This window comes from Bombus vosnesenskii, unplaced genomic scaffold (genome assembly GCF_011952255.1).
Source record: "Bombus vosnesenskii isolate JDL3184/JDL3185 unplaced genomic scaffold, Bvos_JDL3184-5_v1.1 scf7180000013267, whole genome shotgun sequence".
NCBI lineage: Eukaryota > Metazoa > Arthropoda > Insecta > Hymenoptera > Apidae > Bombus > Bombus vosnesenskii.
Window position 1 is genome coordinate 5,764,515 of NW_022882927.1, and position 22,352 is coordinate 5,786,866.

Consider the following 22,352-nt stretch of genomic DNA (forward strand, 5'->3'; position numbering starts at 1 on the left):
GCTGGATTTTATACGGACTGGAAGTGAATAGGGAACATACCTGTTCATTGATCTTTAATTAATGTTTAAGAAAATGCGTAACCACGCAGCCGTGTTTCCAGCTATCGTTTATTGACTTTTAATTAACGTTTAGGAAGGCGCGTAGCCACGCAGCTATGTTTGTAACTATCGTTCATTGATTTTTAATTGACATTCAGAAAATAGCGTAACCATGCAGCCATATTTCTGGCTGTCGTTTATCGGCTTTTGATTAACATTTAAGAAAACATACAGCCACGCAGCTATATCTGTAGCTATCGTTCGTTGACTTTTAATTAATGCTTAGGAAAATGTGCAACCGTGCAGCCACATTCGTAGCTATCGTTCATTGATTTTTAATTAACATTTAGGAAAATGTGCAACCGTGCAGCCACATTCGCAGCTATCGTTCATTGGTTTTTAATTAACGTTTAAGAAACAGCGTAACCATGCAGCTATATTTCCAGCTGTCGTTTATTGGCTTTCGATTAACATCCAAGAAAACATGCAGCCACGCAGCTACATCTGTAGCTATCGTTCGTTGATTTTTAATTAATATTTAGGAAAATGTGCAGTTACATTTGTAGCTATCGTTGCGGAGTAACAATCATATCGACGGTGAGAGTATGATACATTTTTGCGAACATTGACTCACCAGAAAATGATGGAATCGTGGAAGGCGGCTGAAGTACGTCGAAATACACGCAGATTTTCTGCGCTCAGGCCACGCTGAAACTGTTTGCGGAGCACGTGTATCTGGAACATTGAAACAGTTCGTTAAATTAGTTGAGAAGCAGTCGAGGTGAACTTGTTTTTTAAAGGTGAGCCGCGCAGTCAGAAATAGCTTGGTCGTGTAAATAAGAAGAAGAGTTGTTTTCAGTTCATTAAAATAGTTTTAAGAGTATATTGACCGAGGGCCGGCTGTAACGAAATGCTATGCCGATTCTAAACAGACGCTAGTGTGTCTGGAAATTGTAAGCTATGGTGTAAACCATCGATTTTGATTGTTGCTTTTACGGTGTTCGGTCAAGCGCTCCCTAGGATCTTCGTGGATTAGTTTCATACAGAATTCACTCCGAGATTAAGAACCGAATTTCCAACGTGGCGGTACATTTATCGATAAGCATGCGTCTTCCAAACTTTTATTTTTGAACATCAAAAGACGTTGCGATTCTTCTTTGACAATTTGAGTGATTTTTGGTAACATACATATGTATACAGAGTGGTTGGTAACTGGTGGTACAAGCGGAAAGGGGGCGATTCTACGCGAAAAAAGAAGTCGAAAATGTAGAATAAACATTTTTCGTTCGAGGCTTTGTTTTCGAGAAAATCGACTTTGAATTTTCGCTCGGTACGCGTGCACTTTATCGCGTCCCGTTATAACGGATCTCACTGTAGATCGTTGTCTCGATGGAAAAATTAAGAAAAAATTTAAAAAAGAATTTTTATTCTATATTTTCGACTTCTTTTTTCGCGTAGAATCACCCCCTTTCCGCTTGTACCACCACTTACCAACCACCCTGTATATTAAAATGTTTGTACGTAGAGACTTGTCATTACTTTACACTCTTTCAGTGTACTTCTCATTTATAATTTATTCAATACAAGTTTCGTAGCCACAATTGCAAGGCAAAAGACAGGAGTCTTAATGGGCCATAGATCGTCGACAACAATAAGTACGTCTACTAAATCGGTATAATTTCATGTTTGAAAATATTTTAACAGCCGTTCGCTGCCGCCGTTGACCACGTGAAAACTTTGGAATTAATTTACGAGCGGCGCGTGCTATTCACGATGAAGCACGAGCCAACAACCATAAGAGGTTCCATAGCATCGAACGCAGCGAAAGGTGTGCAAAAAAGGCTTTTTCAGACGATCCGCAGATTTATTAGACGGAATTAATGCTCCGTGCGATCGTTACATGGTTCAACGTTGTCGAAACGGTCTCGCGGCCGATAATAATTATTTCCAATGATTCCGCGCGAAATGTCGCTGGCTAATTTAGTGGAACGAACTGAGAACGTTCTATATAGAGATTGAAACCGACAGTCGTAAATTACACGAGTAGCCCAGGTAACAGCGCTACGTTGCTTCCGGCGGGAATCGAGTTCTCGTTGCCTCGATCGAAAAAATCTTGTTCTCTTTTTTAATTTCGTTGCCTGCGCAGATCACGTGGTTTATTAAGCGTGAAATTCGTGCAAGTCCGCGACGGTAGCGTTAAAGGTAATTACGTATTTCTTTGGGCGTTGCTTTCTCGCTTTCGTTACGCTCTTGCAACATTCCTATCGCAATCTTGGTTTAGAAATTTGGTAAGCAAACGAATCGTTAAACGCGTCTAAATTGCTAAACACGTAATTTCTTTGATTACGAGGAAGCTATTGTAATCGAAGGATGCTCGTAGAAAATACTGTATATGGCAAAACTGGAGAATTTTGATTCTCTTTATTGTTGAGGAAAATATTAGGTTGGTATGATCACTAGTTCCTACATGCAAAGTTGGTACGACTTCTAACGACGCTCTTTTGTTTTTGGCGTCCGCCATGTGTTAATTAACTGAGTTCATGTGGCTGTACATGGTACAGAATATATTCTGTATTTCATATCTCTGTGAATCAATTAAATATCGAACTCCAAAACCTATTTAATAACATTTATCGGAAGATGATCGAAGTAGCAATAAGAATACTGTGGTACAGAGTTTAAGTGCCACAGACAGATATTAAGTGCGATGGATAGAACGAAAAGTCGATAGAAACAAATTGATTTCAAGTAGTTGAACTTTAGTTCTTACGAATATAGTCATAATATAATTTACGAGACAATCGATTTTTAACAGAAATACTATGAAACGGTATTACAAGACAGGAGATCTATATATTATTTAGAATTTGTCCAGCTGGACATTTGGTAAATTTTTCTAACTTTATTGCTAAGTAACATGTGGATGGCTATTCCCAGTGGGACACCATCTTCGAGTTTCACTATTTTATTTCTTTAGTGAGGTCAGTGGGGTGTTTTCTTCTTAGTCTTCTTTCTGTGAGAGTTTTGCTCGTTTCAGCAGCCAGCTGGTTTCGATGTTCTTTCCTTGATCTATAAATGAAGAAATTTTCTAGTCGAAATGTTGGAAATCTGAGTGACGAGTTAACTCGTTTTAACCCAAAATAATAGGTGATATTTTAAGAAATGCTTTGGTAGGAAATTATAATTTGGGATTAAATTGTATATTGCTTCTTCACCGTAGAAATCCTTTGACGACGAGGCTGAAGGGGAAAATGGAAGAAAAGTCGGGCCACCGCATAATGGCACCGTAAAAGGGTGCACGTCTCACCCCAGACACGAATAAATAAACGTGGAAGCTCGCTCGCGTGGACAAACGAGGGATATTTAGGTCCCTGCCATTTAACTAAATGGCTAGTGCTCCCCAAACGAAATCACTATGATTTCTCACGTCCTATTCTAGCTATGTAGATCATACACGCGATCAATCATCGAATTTGCTGCCTACTATGCAATTGTTAATTCCGACGTCGAGCAAGAATTATTGTGAATTATCTTGAAAATTGAAGAGACTGACGTCGGGATGAAATATCATTACGCAGAACGATATTTATCCGGTGAAATATAAAACGCAAAATAGAATTCGAACAGACTAATCGACCCTAAAAAAATATTCCACTCCCATTCTGTGGTTTTAGTTTCCTCGTCAAGACAATTTATCGTATAAAACGTAAAATAAAATTGTATCGGGATACAACTGATTTTAAAAATAGCTAATGTCCATTTGCATTTTGTACATTTCAATTTGCGAAGGTAAGTATCGTAAAGACTATTTTTAGAAGATTGGCAACCAGAATATATTTAATTTGAATTTGCCCATTGAAATATTGTTAATGGTACGTACTGGATAAAATAAAAAATCGTCGAATTAAGATTTGACGAAGCTGGTGGATTTTATTTTATTTTATTTTATTAGGAAATTTCCTCGCTACCTGCATATTTTATTTTGTGTTTAATATCAAGAACGATCTTCCCAGTATAAAATACAGAACACAAATCAGAGTTGAACGATTTAATTTCAAACGCAACTTCAAACTATTGTGACCGCATATGACACAACGATGTCAGTCAAAGGATTAAAGAAAATGGAGGTTCGAGTCGCTCGCCAGAAATTGTTTACAACGATTCTCGTATTCGCGGATGGCCTTTCGTCCGAGTAAACCCGCCAGAAGCAGCGAGCTTTGACGAAAATGTAAAGGAGGAAGGAGAGGATCGAGAGAAAAGACAAAGAAGCCTCTCGGAATGTTTGTAGCTATTCGTGGCGCCTGGAACGAAACAGATGGCTGCGCGCGTGATGTCATACGCAGAAATCGAACTTCGTTCTACCAGTCAATAATCGATATTTTCTATTTCTCACACTTTCGAAAGTCTTCCGATCGATTTTTCTAACAATGTTGATATCTCATCGATTACTATGCGCTGTATCTGAGATAAAAATAACGTTTAGTAATAAGAATTTTCCTTATATTATTAAGCAAAGAAGATAAGATATCGAGGATTTTTTTAATTCCCCGCTGGACTGTGACAATTAAACAACTTCTCTTAAACACGCCTGACTAATATAATTTTATTGCCAAGACGAAACAATGAAATTTTCAGCGCCCATACAAACCAGCGCGAACCTTCAAAATGTATCGCTTAAATTCTTTTTACGGATCCAGATAAAAAAAGATATAAAAAACGATCTTTGCTGTCCCGTTCGCGATTCCGACCAATCGCAACGTTTTCGAAATTTCTTTTACGCTTCGCCTGCTAAAATAATCCTTCGAACTTGTCGAGAAAGTAGCTCGAGTTGCTGCGTTCGATTTGAAGAAAAAAGCAATAGAACTTAACGTCCGAGTATCAATGGCAGTGACTGCGTATTGAACGTTATTTGCAGATTTAATAGGAGAACCGAAAGAAAGAGAAGAAAATACGAGAATCAACGATCCACGCAACGAAGCAATTTTCAGACGCAGAAACAGAGAAAAGTAAAGGGAAGATCCTATTTCCATTCGAAGATTTCAATGCGCAAACCGGAAACTATCCGAATATCCGAAGATAAAATAAAACGCTCGCTTGGACATTGAGAAGTAGCGAACAAGCTACGTAAGTAACGAGTCGTCTGTTTGCTCGTGTGGTGTCTCCTCGGTCAAACAATCGGAGAACGTCCACGAGGCATCAAGTACAGCACGTGAGGACGCGTGTCCGAAAAAAGAAGCGGGAACGGAACTCGCAAAGACAATAAACTCGATGAACTTCCGTCGAGGGAAAAGAGAGCTCTCACGGACAATTAGTCGTTTGTACACGAACGCCGAGGATGTTTGGAGATAAGACAAAAGAAACGGAGAAAGCAAGGAGACGAAGATGCAACTGGAGTAGCTGCGGCTACGAAGCGCAGCAACATCGACTCCAGGAAATGGTGGGCGAGATGGAATTCGTTCTATGCTTCTAAAGACCAGATGATAAATAGTCTTTCAACGTGGCTAATTGCAGACACGTTTCGAGCATTTTGCAAGGTATTCGCGACTGTTGCTGTTGTAACGACGTAAATTAGGCAAATTGGCTAATTTCGTAGCTGTGACGGAGCAAGCGGAATTTATTAAAACGACGATTTCCACGATTATCGCTCGAGATCGACGTTAATTGAAATAGTTAGGGTGGCCATTGAAAGGTATGTCAGGAGACTGAGTAGCATCGAGCAGGATACACGGTTTGCCATTTTGGTAAATAAAACGCGACTTTTGGAAAAATTGTCCGTTTCCGAAGGTAGAATTGTACGGGCGTTTAACGTCGATATCGATCGATTGAAATTTTCTAATAGGTGTAAAGCATATGAAATCGGTAAAATGACAGATACTAATAGAGAAAAATATGTTGAGAAATATAAATGTTAAATGTACGTACCTCGAGAACACTTGGTACGTTCTCGTCATGATCGTCCGACGTTCAAACAAGTAGATTCGACGTGTCGAAATTCACTCAGTCGAATACCGATGATAGTTTCATGCCACGTGATAGTTAAATTAAGACGAAATATTCAAATTCTTCCTACGATTATTTGATTTTATTTCGCTTTACGACCGATAAGTAATCGACTGAATGATAGCTAAATACTCAAGTAGAAGCTGCAATTTTATTACAAATACAACCATCCTTATCTCACTTTGGTTACGCTATTTTGTCTTTCAAGGTGCCTGGTAGAAAGAGCGAGAAAGCTACTGTTTGCTTCGAAGAGTTTCGTAACGAGTAGTTAAATAGAACCTAATTACCAAGAGTTAGCAACTAATAAAATACGAACGAAAACAACGAAACGAACGAGATGCAAAGTGTTTTAAAAAATATAAAACAGTATAACAGCGTATAAAACGTGTATACATCTGATATCGAATTAGCGATTAATAATCGATAATTAACATAATTCCATCGGCATCGTCGCACTTGAAAGGCGCGAACAGACGTTCTATTCGAAACGATGGCGCGATCCGTGGCGGAGACGAGAGGATCGGCACAGACACCCTCGACAGATCTCTAAATTTAGTTAGACGCGTTTTACTGACGGGGAAGAGACGGAGAGGAAGAGGACACGATGGGACGTGGTTCCAGATGAAACGTCGGAAGGGACAGTGTCGCGATTCTCGCCTGGCCAACGTCCAAATGGCGATACCTCGATCGCCCAAATGTCATGAATGGGTCGACCTGGTAAACGTTTCCCCGTGACCAGATTCTCGAAAGAGAAAGAGCTCGAACCGAGCCAAGTCCACGGCTCTTCGGTCGCGCCGAAGTTCAATCGATGTTCAAGGTTGAGAAATCGAGGAACGACGCTGACCGATTTTGCATCGCGCGATCGTCGTGTCAGCGGTTCACGCTTGCGATTAAAACGGAAAATTGTATTTCACGCCTTCTACTTTGTTATCGATTTTTGATGTAAGGTGGTGGAAATCGGTGTAAGGTATCGCGGAAATAAAAATCTGCGTTGCAGGAATATCGACGAGAGAAGTTCCAGGGTCGAAGAAAGTCTATCGGGGGCCTTCTGTTTCTTGAGAAAAGCGAGATTAAACGCGTTACTCTTTGAAATTTCCTGTCGAGTTTGAAGTCGTTTATTCTTACGGTTGAATAAATTTGTAGAAGCAGATCGAAGCAGATTCTAATTGATTCGTTAGTAAGCGTTGGTACGTGTTCCAGTAACGTAACCGACGTGGTGATATCTGTTTAATGGCGAGAACGTATTCCTTTAATTAAATAAAACAACGCATTACATAGATTGGCATCAGTCAGTAACGAAAAAGTATTGGGTGGAATGAAACACACCGTCAGGATATGGTAAACGATGAAGGAAATAGAAGAGAACAGAGTCGTATGACAAATGATATCTACGAAACTGAGTAATGAAACGCCAGCGAACATCATTTTTCAGTTACAAATATTCTCGACAAGCTGTATTATTGAACGAGCAATAAAATATCCTAAGGATTAAAACTGATATGTTTTACTGGCAGGAGTAAAGGAACAACCACCACCTTGCTGTAATATATTACAAGACCAAAGAAATTCCATCGGACCGTAGAATAAAAACAGTTGTTAAATCTTAGCAACAACGATGCACTCGATGTCGCGAGAATCGATACGTTATCGTTCGATCGTCGTATCGTCGAAAATTTAATTTCAATTAAATCTATCACGCCGCCCGAAGGATTTAATTACCAACGATCAAAGATATAATGGATTAAAAGGCTATGATGATCGCGCGGCACGACGATATCGGGCAATTACTTCTCATCTACGTGAGCTGTAATTCTAGAAAAATCGTTGCAGAACTAATAATTACAAGGCTCGAGCCATCAATTTATAAGAGAAATCGATCGACAATTTGTTACAGTGAACGAAGCCCGTGTAATTGAATATTAGCAGAGGATGGAGAAAATAAATTTCTGAAATTGCGGTTAATATCCATTAACCGCGGTTAACGAGTCGACGATAACTAGGACGAGGTTGTTGTGACAACTGGAAGCGGTTACGATCGATGATCGAGGTTTCCTCGGAGGCGGAGAAAGGATATGATTGATGAATCGGTGGTAGAGACGAAGCGCATATCGTAAATAGCTGTCGATCTGACTAGGAAGTTTCAAACAGCTAAAACTGCAGTTAATGGAAATTCGTATTTTTCTGAATACGTAATACTGAAAGAATCCTCGTCAAATATTCCTCTTGCACGCTGTATATTATTATTATTATTTGTTTATCGCAACGAGATTCAAAGTCTGGTACGATCTCTGTTACAAACGTGCACGTTTGACATAATTGTAATGAAATATAGGGAAATATGACGTGATATTAATATACTGTATAACACGATAAATAACCTGATATAATATATCGTAGTATAGCATAGTGAATTTCAGGTTTGACTTTGGTCTTTGTATATTAATTGCAGGTCTTTGTTGATTGAGCTTTCTTTGTTTCTAAATTGGCCAAGAGGATACTCCTGTTAGGTTGTTTGATTTTTTTTTTACAAAGAAAACTGTAACAGTGTTTGCAATGAAACTTGCAGAGTATATTTTTGCATATGTCAATAGCATGTGTCATTTTTCTTGTCGAGAAGAAATTAAAATTGACGGCACTGTATGCCCTCGTACGCAATTGGCAAAAGGACCTCGTCTCATGGAGTTCACGATTGCGGTCGTTCTAGTCGTTTAAAATAAAAAATGCAAGGAAATCGTTAATTAGGATGAGTTTAACTGTATCACGAAACTAGGACGAAAGCAAAAAGTCGATAATTAAAAGAACGACGACCCTATGAAGTTCGATCGTCGATCCTCTCCATGTTTCTTTAACATTCAAAGGCTTAAATAAACAGAAAAAAGGAAGGTATGGAATTTGTTCTTGTTCAGACTATAGCGATATACGCGTGGAAGATTCACACCAAATCTTGAGCCAATTGGTCGAGTAGATTTTATGGTACCGTGAACGCCGTGTTGAAAAATAACAGACCTAAGAGAAACGTGTTTAAAATGTTGTGTGTCGATGATAATTATTTTAAAAATCTTTCGAACGTTCGTAACTTCGTTGATTAATCTTACATTTCTCAGAAATCCATAAAAATCCACGGCTTACTCGTAGACGCTCTAAATAAGAAAGAAAATGATTCTTGGAAGAATTGAAGTTTTCCAAAAATGGTACTGCGTCCTCGAATTAGAAGTAGCGGTTTTTAATTAACGCACAACACGATATACGTATGTTGCTTCTTAAAAAGACGCCAATTACGACTCAGCGAAGATCAAACTGAGATGCAAAAATTCAGAAGGTCGCGTTATCCTTCGTTTGGCATTTGTTTGGCGGATCATTTTCAGAACGTCCCTTCTGTGAAGATACCATGTGTCCGCTATTAAGTACGCATCGCAATGGAGAATTGCTTTCCTAAATAAAGGATTCTACGCGTGAGTTGCGCGTAGCTAAGAGAATCGACGTGAAATATCGAATTGCTATACTTTGGCGCAATTTTAGCGGCGTTTATTACGGCCACGATTCGCGGAAGAATCGAATTAGAATCCGCGTTAGGCTGCCAAGTAGCGAAAGCTGTCGGTTTATCTTTCGTGAACTTGGTGCCGAGGAAGAGTACTACGAGCCATGTTTCGCGTCTGTGGCGCTAAATAATCTGGATAGAATCCCATTAATACAGCTTTCACGTGTTTTGCTGAAGAGATACCTAACGATCTTCGCATCGTCGTACGACAAGCTTGTAATTTCATTGCGAAACTTCGAATTACATCGCTCGATACAATTAACGCTAGAACTACCACACCACTCAAATTGACTGGTTTTACAATTTTATTTTAAAATTCCTACTTTATGCTACATTTTTTCCACAGTGATGTAATGACTTTCGCAACGATAACTAAAAGAATAATATAATGAACTTTATTTCGTATTTTATGTATTCAAACCCGACATAATTTTGTATCAAGGCTACTTTTACCAATGCGACCTAATAATAAATAAATGATAATATGAATTTTTTTTTAATAAAACATATGAAATATGAATTGTCTTCGTTTCACAGATCTGAATCATCCCGACACGGTGATTGTGTCAATCGGTGAGAAGCTGATCCTACGATGCTCGTCGAGTTCGAACGCGGAGACGATTTGGTACAAAGGCGACGATATTTTCCGACCATCGTCGCCAAGAATTCGATTAATGAAACAGACGCTGAGGTTCAAGTACATCGAGCCCGAGGACGCAGATTCGTACAGTTGCCTGGTTGGATCAAACATGACGAACGAATGGAGGAACGTGACGATACGAATAGAATTGTTGCAGAACGACGAATACCAGCACGAAACCGAGAGACTGGAAAGACACGAGGAGGAAACGAACGAATTGGAAATCGAAGCGAGAAGTTAGTACTCGGATTTTCTTCGCTTTTCAACCTTGGACAGTTGTTCGTACTTTGTATCGACGATATCAAACAAAATTTGATTAAAAATTCGCGATCGCTTATTAGTTACATTTTCTACGTAATTTGTTATTTATAATTTGAAAGTTATAGCGCAAGAATCGATAATAATATTCCTTAGCTCTGCAAAAGGATAATAACGTTACCTATCCTGCGCCTCTTTCGTCGGTTAATTCTAAATCACCTTCATATCGTTGGAAATCTCTAAAAATTCCAAACAGCTTCAAAATATCTTTGGAAACCTTTGGTTTTAAATAATTTAGGAATTCGTAGAAATAATTTCGTTTCGCTCTTCCTGCATTGTATCATCCGTAAACTTGAAGAAGTCAGATTACTTAAAAAATCCACTCCCTTTAATGCGAAATTCCAATCAATGTTTCTTCCCTTTCCAAAAGTCCCTTTTCAAGTATTACAAGTTTAACCTGACGCTGCTATCTTTCGTTTAAACGAGTCAATTCTAGATCCTCCAGTTAATTTGTCGAATTAATTCTGAATGAAAGAGAACACGAATCTCGGTGTCACAGATTTGCCAGAAACGCGATCGTTGCACCTGGAAAGCGAAAACGCGGAGGTCGACCTGGACAACGAGAAACTGGAGAACGAAACAGCCGGTGAACACAACAACACCGCTCCCGTACGAGCACCGTCGTTTAATAAAAGCGTAGAGATGCCAAACGTGGTCGTGAAACCTGCTGGCAACATGTTACGTTTACGGTGTCCAAGCTTTGGCAACCCAAGGCCGAACATCACATGGTACAAGAACAACGAAGAACCAAAAAGAACGCTTGGCACGGTGGTTATGTCTAAGTGGACCTTTAGATTGGAGGATCTAGTGCCTGAAGACAGCGGCAATTACACTTGCGTGGTGTGCAACGAGCTGGGATGCATCAATCGCACGTCCAAAGTTGAAATTGTCGGTGAGTATCGTATTTTTTTTATCTTTCTATTTACTAAAACGTACAGCGTAATGGAGAAGTAAGAGTAACGTTGAAATGAAAAAGTAAAGTGTAATGTTGAAATTGTCAGTGAGCCGCGTTCAGTGCATCGTGCTTTTTATTTATTTTTCTTTTTTCTTATTTATTGGAAGGATGCTATGTATAATGGGAAAGCGAATGTAGCCTTGAAATTGTCAGTGAGTAAACGAGTGTCTCATTTTTTTCTTCTATTTATTGGAAAGATCTCCCGTCTATTTTCTTTTCATTAAAGCAATTCGGGGAACGATAGTACAATGGGGAAGCAAAAATTTGTGTTTTCTGTTAGTTAGCTTTTGTTGAATTAGCTGCGACGAAGTTAGAATAAACGAAGTAAGCTGCAGTGGAACGATGTTGTAGGTTTTAAAATGAAAAAAGAATCGCGGTATTCAGCGACCAGGAAGTTTCTAAATTTCGCAATATCGTTTTATATTATCATTTGCTATACGTTCTTCAATGGAAAATATTACGACATATTCAGTGATTATGTAAAGAAAGAAGGTTTCTTAAACCCATACAATTTGCACCTATTTTTCATTGGGAACAGTAACAATCAACGATAACAATCGAAGAAGGATATTTCGAAGAAGGACATTAACGACCATTAATCACTGTGCAATTTCTATGTTCGATCAAATGATTTTAAATTACCATTTGCACCTTCTCCAATGGAAATACCAACCATTGAAAGATTCCTATGACACCGGGTAGCACGAAGAAAAGAATCACGACGTTGGATCATTGCAAACTTATCAAATCTCATAACATTTCTCACGTTACTATCTACCATCCATCTTTCACTGGAAATGCCATCGATTAGAAATTTCCAGCGATCGCGTTGCATAAAAGAAGAACATTTCTAAAGGAAAGTTTCTAAAAATTCCATATCTTTTTACATTATCGCTTGCTACACGTTCTTCGCTCGACGAAAGGAATCAGCACATTAGATTGTCATAAATAAACTGCGGATCTTTATACATTTATGAGCAATTTGATACATTGAGAGTGTAATTTTTACTGAGTAAAACAATTCTCTACTCGGGTTTTATTTTTTAAATTAAGTATAAATATCCACAGTTTAGCCATGATTAACATAAACGTGCTCCGCTGGAAATACTATCGATGAGAAATTTCCAACGAGCGTCTAGCATAGAAAAGAAGGGATCACGACATTAAACAGTCGTGAATTTTCATTGCATCTATAGAGCGTTTCCCTCATAAACCATACATCAACGTGGATTTCCCGAAGAACGTAACCGCGGCGGTGAACAGCACGGTGACGTTCAAGTGTCCGATCGTGTCCGATCTCGAACCGTATATACAATGGCTGAAAGTAGTCGAGTACCCTGGTGACCAGGAGAATTCACCGACCGGCATTCTTCTTCAGGTACAGACAGACCGGATTGCTTAGATGGTGGAGGTTCCTGTGTCTTCTCGATGGATTCATAATCATCGCTTTAATTCTCCACTTTCGAATAAGAACTGTACATATTGTTTAGGTGGTGGAGGTTCTTGTGTCTTCTCCATGGATCTTTAATTATCGCTCTAATTCTTGATTTTTAATTAAACACTACTTGTATAAAATGATTATGTATAATAATGTATACAAGGTTTTATGTAAAACAAGACAGATTCCAAGGGATTCTGGTGATATGTGAACTGTCTGCGGCGATTTTTAAATAATATCCTAGTGACTAACGATACGGTGAAGGAAACATGTGCCGTTTGGTATTTCAGGTGCTGCCACGTGGATTGTTTCATTTTGTTCTTTTTTTACGTTTTAATAATGTCATGTTGCTGTATTCTATCTTCTTTTTTCTTCCGATCTGTTTCTTCGATATTCGACGATCGAGGTCTCTTGAGATCAAGCTTACTTGTAGAAAGATCGTAATAGAAGAAACTGACATGATGTAATAGACATTTTTTACGTGTTATTTCATTCCTTGGTTCTTAATGAATTAAAAAGTACTCGAACTAACTAATATTCCACACAAACGCGCACAAAATTTCTTTAAATTTTCTTCGTTCTTGATTACTTTGAAATTATTTGAATGTCTTTGAGAATCTTCAAAAATGATGAGAAAAATTGTACAACCTTAATTCTCGAAATCTTAGAAATATAATCATAGAATTCCTTAAACCATGAAAATAATTATAATCGTTATTATTAATATTCGATCTCTGTAATACAAGTTTGATGCAATAGTTTGATCTCGAGAGATTTCTTTTCATCTCTTTCTATTCTCTGATACACTGGAGCTTGGTAAAAAAGGTGGTTGGGTCTATTTTTCCTGTAGAGAGCGTGAAACATCGGCCGATACTGACCAGGCCTCCAAGAAACACGACCGTTCTGATAGGAGGCAACGTTACTATGACCTGCGAGGTTCTGTCGGACGCGCATCGTCATCTCGAATGGTATCACGGTTATCACACGTCTTTCGACACTGTCAACAAAACCAATCAAAGTTTCCGGGTGGAGGTCAAGGTGGGCACGTAGAACTACTTGAAATTGCATGCAACACACTCTTATTTTCGTTTATACGCTTCCGCTTCTTGTGTCGTCAATAGATCAAAATTAATTTAAAGTTTAAATGTGGCTAAAGCTATTTTTCAAGTTTCCTTGTTTACGATCCTAATAACACTTTCTTTAACTCTAACTTTTTCTTGTTGTCCGATGTTCTTCGATTTTGCATTGGTTCTGTTAAAGTCTGAGCTACTATTACATAAGCGTCAGTTTTGCATTTTAAACATAGTGTTATTCTTCTCATTGCTATGAAACGTAGAATTATGGAACAGAATATTACTTTCATCAGAAGATCTAAATTGCACAGTATGATAAGATTGCAAGTAAATTTCATTTTATTTACAAGCTATCTTTGTACGTTTTCAAGTATCAGAATCGCTTAGTTTTCATTCAATTGCAGTTAGATTCATATTTATAAAGAAGATCATTTCTCTGTAGTTCTTTAAACTGAAACTATGCCATAACTAAAATCGAAGACAACCTTACAACCATTTGCCAAATCATCCCCTTACTTAAATCATCTCCTACTCAAAGCAACGAAGCTGTAATCCTCCATTTCTCTAAATCCTACTGAATTCTTTCCAACAGGCGGAAGGCGCGGACAATCCAGAAGTACTGAAGCTATACAACGTGACACAGAAGGACGAGGGGTGGTACACCTGCATAGCGCAGAACGCGTTGGGAGAAACCTTCAGCAGTGCCTATCTCCGAGTAGTCGAATGTACTTAAAACTTTTTGTAATAATAAAAATCCCTTTTCCTTAGTTTTGTTCCTTAGTTATGTTTAGAAAGAGATATAATTGACATCTTTGCAATGGATTCTGCTCTTTCCCAAAATTGTCCAATAAACTTCATTATCTTGCTATATTTGCAAGAAGATTATCGCGTTCTGCCTAAAAATAGAAACAGTAGAAATTTCTCTATAAAATTAAAGAAGTATCTCTAATATTCTAAACGTATACCAAGAAATTTGCATACTCAAACACCTTATAACAATCTTGCCTTTTTGGTCTGTCCATCGTCCCCAATTCTAATAAACATTTCTTCGTTCTCCAGCTTTGGAGGACCATGGAATACCATTGACAGCGAAACCACAAATTCTCGTGAACGTTCTCGCCGCTGTCCTCTTCATCTTCTTCGCCGTGGGCGTGGTGGTGGTAATATACATTTTCCATCGTCTGAAACGCGAGAAAATGAAGAAGCTGCTGGCCATAGAGACGGCACGTGCCGCAGTCGTGACTCAATGGACGAAGAAAGTGATCGTGGAGAAGCAGAACTTAGTAAACGCGCAGAACGTTCAGGAACCGTTGCTGATGCCCGTGGTGAAGATCGAGAAACAAAAATCGACTGTCGCCGCGGAGGACAGCAATGGAGGAAGTATCTCGGAGTACGAACTTCCGGTGGACAGTGCTTGGGAGTTGCCACGAGAACATTTGACTTTGGGAAACACCCTGGGCGAAGGCGCATTTGGAAAAGTCGTGAGGGCGCAAACAAATACTGGAAAACCCGGGATTCCTTGCGTCGTAGCTGTGAAGATGCTGAAAGGTAGACGCTTTATCCGACGCTTCGTTCTGATCGTTCGAAGTTGCTTGAATTCCTCGTTATGATTTTGCTAGCTTCGCTCCTTCTTCACGTTTTTCATTCTTTCTCGCTCGAACTCCTTTTTCATTCGATTTTCATCAAAACTGTCTAAAAATAATTTTGATCTATGCAAAAAATCTAATCGCCAATTACACACCAATCATTTGACCTAATTACCCAGTGACTAATTTCTCCACAGAGGGTCATACCGACGCGGAAATGATGGACTTGGTATCTGAGATGGAGATGATGAAGATGATCGGCAAGCACGTGAACATAATCAATCTGTTAGGAGCCTGTACACAAGGCGGGCCATTGTACGTGGTCGTAGAATTCGCTCCGCATGGAAACCTTCGTGATTTTCTACGGGATCACAGACCTTCCTCTGGATACGAACCGACCATTGGCCAAGAACCAAAAGAGAAAAAGACTCTCACCCAAAAGGACCTAGTATCGTTCGCCTATCAGGTAGCTAGAGGGATGGAATATTTAGCGAGCAGAAGGTGTATCCACAGGGATCTGGCTGCCAGGAATGTTTTAGTCAGTGATGAATATGTTTTGAAGATCGCTGACTTTGGTCTCGCTAGAGACATACACTGTCACGACTACTACAGGAAAACCACAGACGGAAGACTTCCGGTTAAGTGGATGGCACCCGAAGCTCTCTTCCATCGAGTTTATACCACTCAGTCCGACGTGTGAGTATAAGAAATATTCTTAGTAATTGGATAAATATTCATTTGTTGTAAAAAATTATTTATCTTTTCGAAAGTATAAAATCGAATGAGTCTGATAGCGTCTAACAAAGTGTCCCTAACACTGGTATCATTTATATTCGTTGACTAATTTGAGTCTATCGTCGTAATGTTTCAGATGGTCGTACGGGATTCTGTTGTGGGAGATCATGACACTGGGTGGTACCCCATATCCGTCCGTACCATCCGTAGAAAAATTGTTCCAGTTGCTAAGAACTGGCCATCGAATGGAGAAACCACCGTGTTGCTCCATCGAAATGTAAATGCAACTTTTACAATTTACCATGCGTTTTTCATCGTGACGGAATACTAATACGCGATACTAATAAAACGAAACAACGTTGCAGATACATGTTGATGAGGGATTGCTGGAGTTATCAGCCTAACGAACGACCAATGTTTGGGGAACTGGTCGAGGATCTCGATAGGATATTAACGATAACTGCGAACGAGGTAAGAAACTCGAAATATTCTCTGAAAATCGAGACTGAGATTTTGAAGTTCCTTTCAAGCAGAAGAGAATTTCCAAGCTTCAATGATTTACATAATCATTCGTTTGCCTTGCGCGAGGATTACTCGGTCGTTCGATTATTTCTTCCAATCTTCGAATCTCAGTTATATTCAAAATAATCCTAATGTGTTTGGAATTTAAGGAACGATGTAACGTATCGTTTTAGGAATACTTGGACCTTGGCCTCCCGCAGCTAGACACGCCGCCGTCCAGTCAAGAGTCCAGCGAAGCCGACGACGACGAGGGCGAAGAAAAATTCCCTTACCTACTGTGAAAATCCCACGAACGATCGGTTTTCGCCGAAGATTGTGTAAAAACTCTGAGAAAGATCCGGAATGGACAACGAACGAAAGAAGCGCAGAAGATAGAAGCACGAGAAGGACGAGGGGTCAGATGCGAAGAAGAGAACGAACGAAGATCACGAAGAAGAGAAAGCTATTTTATAGTCGAAGAACGCTGGTGAACGAAAGTCGATCTACCGACTGACCTAGCGAACACGCCAAATAATATAAATCAGTATTGAATTGTTTAGCGCGTATTCCGTAGAATTTAAGGAAGAAGAAAAAGAAGAAGGAAGAAAGTAACGATCGAGGAAGAAAACTCCGGCCTTCGAGGAGACTGATTTTCTTACGAACAACATTGTATTTATTTTCCTGTTATCTTCATATCCTGGGAAATCGATTACTATTATGGAACGTGCGTTTGTTCCACGTGATTCACGTACACGCGTTTCTCAGGTTTCTGTCGTAACAGAATCGTATCGAAGACTTTTGCTGCACACCTGAACTACTATGGCAGCCGAAGCGTGAGATATATAATAAAGAATAAAATTTCTTACAAAATATTCACGTCCAATTTTGTACATGTTATACTACCGTGCCATTGATAAGTGCCTTGGGAAGATGAATGAAAAGAGAATGAGAGAGAGAGAGAGAGGAGATGGAAGGAAAGTTCCGCCAGGGCTTCTTGTATTCGTTAATATGAAGAGAAGAAGAAACACGTACATATATATGTATATGGTGCATCAGGTTTGCACAGAAGAGATACCTGATCTACAGGATCATCTCGAAAAGTGTTTGTAACTAGTCAATTAATAAAACCTGTACGTTTCTCTGTAACATAGCTCGAACTCGGTTATTAAAGTATAATGATATGTATTATGTTAGCGTTTCTACGTGAATGGACTCTAGTGGACAACGAGCGCGAATCTTCGAATTTTTGTAGAAAGATGGAAGAAGATTGTAGATTGTAAGTGAATGATACGATTCGTCGAGTTTTTAATCGTCTTTTTTTTTTTTAACACGCGAGTTTCTACGTTGTGATCCGAACGGGAGTGTCTTCGTCGAGGAGGGACGAGAACGATTCAAAGGATATTGTACAGTTTCTTGACAATACGACGGAAGACAATTTTGCACATGACAAATGTTAAAAAAAAAAAAAAATAAGAAGAAGAAGGAATTGAAAAAAAGAAGATAGAGAAGAAGATGATGGAGAGAAAATTCATTGCATCGTCCACGTGGATGTAAAATGCATAAAGATGTATAAATGGTGCATGCGAGAGGTGCTTAGTAGTAGATAATTTATTTCTCTGTATATTGTTACTTAGGATGTATTTTAGGATGTCGTTAACACTATTTTTTTTTGTATTATTATAGAACGAATGAGGCGAGATACGTGTAAAATATAGAATGGAGATTAATCAATTGATCAACGAAAATAATATACAAAAATGAGAGAAGATTCTTTGTACATAGCACCGATCTGTTTATTTAAAAGTTTTTCTCAACTTTTTCTTTTTCGTTTCGTTACCCAGCACCTAAAGGTAGCCAGTAAATCAGCATTTACCAAGGTAGATTGTATGTATAGTCTGCATAAATATTGGATTATTATTGTAACGTGAGTTTCGTCTCGAATAAATCACTGGAAACTGTACCCACATTACTCAATGTCTACATTTATTATTTCCAGACGTTTTCGCATGGTTTTTGCAATTTTCATGGTTCTTATTAATTTTAGATGTTACAAACTTGGGATTCTGAGAAGGATTGAGAAACGTCGAACGAATTTTCACAATCTAAATATATATCGTCATTCTAAATCGAATCTTTGCAACTACTAAATTATTATTTTTGAGAAAATTCCCCAAGGTTATTGTAATTAGTGGGCTGAAAATCATAATGCTATAGGTTGCTTCAATGCTATTTTTCTTTTAATGTTATATACATAATAATCGGTTATAAAAACATTTCGTAGCAGAAAACGAAATTATAACTAATAAACTATATTAATTACTGAATTAAGGTTGAACAATGAACTAAGCTAAAAACCGTATGACTAACTCATATTTATTAAATGTTTACGATTAAGAAAAGAAACAAATACAAAATCCTTTCAAGTATCTCTAATTAATATAGGTTGAAATCAAACGAGTCACGCGCGCGTAAAAAATAGATATGCATGCATCGACACGGTTAAACGAATAAACAAATTAGTTTATGATTGATCGAGGACATATTGAGGGCATTGGAGAACTCCCCACCACCAAACGAAACCGCGTGTCCATAAGCTAACCCATAAGACAAACGATGGCGCTGAGATCAGTTCGTTTTGTTGTCATGAGTCACATTTACACTAAGTTGTTTTTACCAGGTTTTTAGTCGAACGTTTAATTTTGTATTCCTCCATTTTGCTTCGATTCAACGACAAAAGATGCCAAGAATAATACGGACCATTCGAATGAAACTTCCTAACGAATAACACGAGTGATAGTTGCCATTGTGTGCTAACACTCGACATTCAGGTTAGAATCCAATAACCCACTTTTTACTGAGCTCAGTACTTATTTTCTCCTTCAGATCGTTGTGTAATAACCTTTATTTTATTTCCTTACAAATTTTAAACGATTTAAACCATGTGTCAGTAGAACGAATTCTATGAGTTTTACGTATTGCCAAATTTTGGCCATTTCTATAATAATGTCATTCGTGTACCATTATGTCAACAGTTACTTTGGAGCTTTTCTTTTTTTCTTTTTTTTTTGGAAAATAATAGTATCGTGAATTACTGTGTAAGATTTTAGTCTTATAAAGTAACAGGTTTAGAACGATTTGATAGCATTGAAATCTGATCGTATTTGTATGATGTCTCAGGTAATATTTATTAAATGGTGATTACCAGTGCCATGGAGAGGAGAATCAAGTTGAAAACACTGAACAGCCACATAACGTGCAAGATATGCAAGGGATACTTGATAGATGCCACTACTGTTACCGAGTGTTTACACACATTTTGCAAAAGCTGTCTAGTAAAACATTTAGAAGAGAAGCATACCTGTCCAACATGCCAAATTGTCATACATCAGTCACATCCCCTCCAATATATTAGCTTTGACAGAACTATGCAGGATATTGTCTACAAATTAGTTCCTGATCTTCAAGAGAGTTAGCATTGTCTTACCATTAATAAAACTGATAAGATAACTTAAAAATTCTCTATAACTGACAACACGATTAATCTGGTATATTTATCTTCAGATGAAATTAAAAGGGAAAGAGAATTTTATAGAGCCAGAGGTTTACCTTGCCCTAAAGATATCCTACCAAATGCTGGAGATGTTGAGGAAGAAAAGGCAACAGCTGATGCACATGCAGAATCAGACTATCACCGTACTGATGAGCAGGTAAAGAGAGATAAAAATTGTTTACTCTATATTTGAATAAGTTTTGATAATTATAAACAGCAAATGTTTTCACAGGTTAACGTATGTTTGGAATGCATAAATACAAGCTTGAAAACTTTAAAACGAAGATTTATTAGGTGCTCTGCCCAAGCAACCATTACACATTTGAAAAAGTTTATTGCCAAGAAAGTGTTAAATGGAATGGAAAAATATCGGGATGTGAGTAAAAATTATAAAAAATTCATATCATAATTTATATTGCATTACTAATTAATGATGCTCTTTGCAGATTGATATATTGTGCAATGATGAATTATTAGGCAAGGACCACACGTTGAAATTTGTTTATGTAACAAGATGGAGGTTCCGGGACCCACCTTTAAGGTTACAATATAGACCACGAATAGACATATAAGACTAATATCTCTATGTTCGATATGCGATGAAAATCACAAAAAATCTTGTACCTATTTTATACGTTTGCTAGTTCTATCCGTGTATTGCTCGTCATAGTACTTATTTCTGTGTTTTTGGCACAGTAAAGAAATTTAATTCCGAGAATAATTTCCTGCGACGAAACAGAGTTGCTTTACACCTGCAATTTTCTATCCCAGCAATAGAAAGAATTGCTTTAACCAGATTACCAATAATCATTAACACGGCATATTGTTACAATAGCAATTCTATACATTCGATTATCATTTTATTCCTTTCTAGTTAAAGTTTGGGATCATTTGCATATTATCTTCGATTGAGTTACATTAACTCGCCTTTCTAATGTTCGTTACGAATTATTGATCTATATTTGTGTAACGCATAAATATAAGTAGATGAAGAAATCATAGCGACACTGTGACAACGAGAAGGTAACTTTTTCGTTCGCTGGCAGTATCGCTAAATGCGATTCTAAATATTTAGTTTTATATTACCGTGACGCGCCTTGCGTGTTCTCGTATCGATCCTTTATAAGTAATGTTTTTAGTTCGGAGATACAGAAATAGCAATCGGTATGTGTCACGGATAAAAATTTGTTGCTTTCCCGCACATGGCAACGGAACAAAAGATTATCTTTCTTCTTGTAATCTTAAGACGTAGATTTCTTTTTATACATACCCTAATTGTATATAGAATATTTTTGACAGAATCCCGAATATTTGACAGAATATTGCGCGTAGACACAGCTTTGTATTAGAGAGAGAAAGGGGAAAAAATGGAAAAAATAACCTGGGTCTAAGTACTGGAAGATTTGGACCCTTTTAACTTTGTATGTTTATGCGCTGTACACATTCTAATTCAGGCCCCGAGTTTCACTCAATACCAGGATACAAAAGAATTTTATCAAACATATTTTCTCGAGGGATTTGATAAGGACAACGATGCGTTGAACGAAACAGGCAGGGCCACATATCGCTTAGTATTTAAATGAACTTGTTTTGGCGAACAGTGTAAAGTGAAGGAAACAAAGTCGTGTGATTGTATATAAATATTCTAGAGGGAAGAAATAAATAAAGTGCAGTTTACTTTACAAAGTAACGGCATTTTATGAATGCCAAGGCTTGTATGTTGTACACTATGTGTGTATCTCCATAAATTATTAAATAAATATTATGTTTTGTACAGTATCAACTGAATCGATTAACGAGAATTCAATTATCATTAAAAAAGTAAGAAACTTATAAACTGCGAATGTTTATGCAAATTTATATCTTTGTATGCAGTGGCTACAAAAAATATTTGCATATATTCTTATTTTCCAATGAAACATCTTTTTATCAGGTTCTATATTTAATTGTTATTATACTAACTTTTGTAGTCATATGAA

At 37.9% G+C, this 22,352-nt stretch overlaps 2 protein-coding genes across 7 annotated transcripts in view; both read left to right on the top strand.

Annotated features, from left to right (window-relative positions):
• LOC117230758 (fibroblast growth factor receptor homolog 1-like) overlaps positions 1–18,792 on the top strand; it is a 112,874-nt gene extending 94,082 nt beyond the window's left edge. For 4 of the 6 annotated variants that reach the window (XM_033488506.1, XM_033488505.1, XM_033488509.1 and 1 more), the window contains 9 exons: positions 10,115–10,453; positions 11,035–11,427; positions 13,779–13,966; positions 14,594–14,726; positions 15,061–15,549; positions 15,785–16,283; positions 16,459–16,599; positions 16,688–16,793; positions 17,018–18,792. In XM_033488506.1, the coding sequence (XP_033344397.1) occupies positions 10,115–10,453; positions 11,035–11,427; positions 13,779–13,966; positions 14,594–14,726; positions 15,061–15,549; positions 15,785–16,283; positions 16,459–16,599; positions 16,688–16,793; positions 17,018–17,125 (2,396 nt within the window). In that variant the 3' untranslated portion in view covers positions 17,126–18,792. Of the gene's footprint in view, positions 1–6,728; positions 6,757–10,114; positions 10,454–11,034; positions 11,428–12,686; positions 12,869–13,778; positions 13,967–14,593; positions 14,727–15,060; positions 15,550–15,784; positions 16,284–16,458; positions 16,600–16,687; positions 16,794–17,017 lie in introns of those variants that run through there. The other 2 variants (XM_033488508.1, XM_033488504.1) reach the window with 2 other exon arrangements.
• A 638-nt stretch (positions 18,793–19,430) lies between these two features.
• Positions 19,431–22,157, top strand: LOC117230761 (polycomb group RING finger protein 3). Its single transcript, XM_033488517.1, has 5 exons — positions 19,431–19,651; positions 20,001–20,291; positions 20,385–20,530; positions 20,606–20,749; positions 20,820–22,157. Exons 2-5 carry the CDS (start codon positions 20,015–20,017, stop codon positions 20,943–20,945), a joined length of 693 nt encoding a protein of 230 aa, XP_033344408.1. The 5' UTR covers positions 19,431–19,651; positions 20,001–20,014; the 3' UTR covers positions 20,946–22,157.
• The last annotated feature ends 195 nt before the right edge of the window (positions 22,158–22,352 follow it).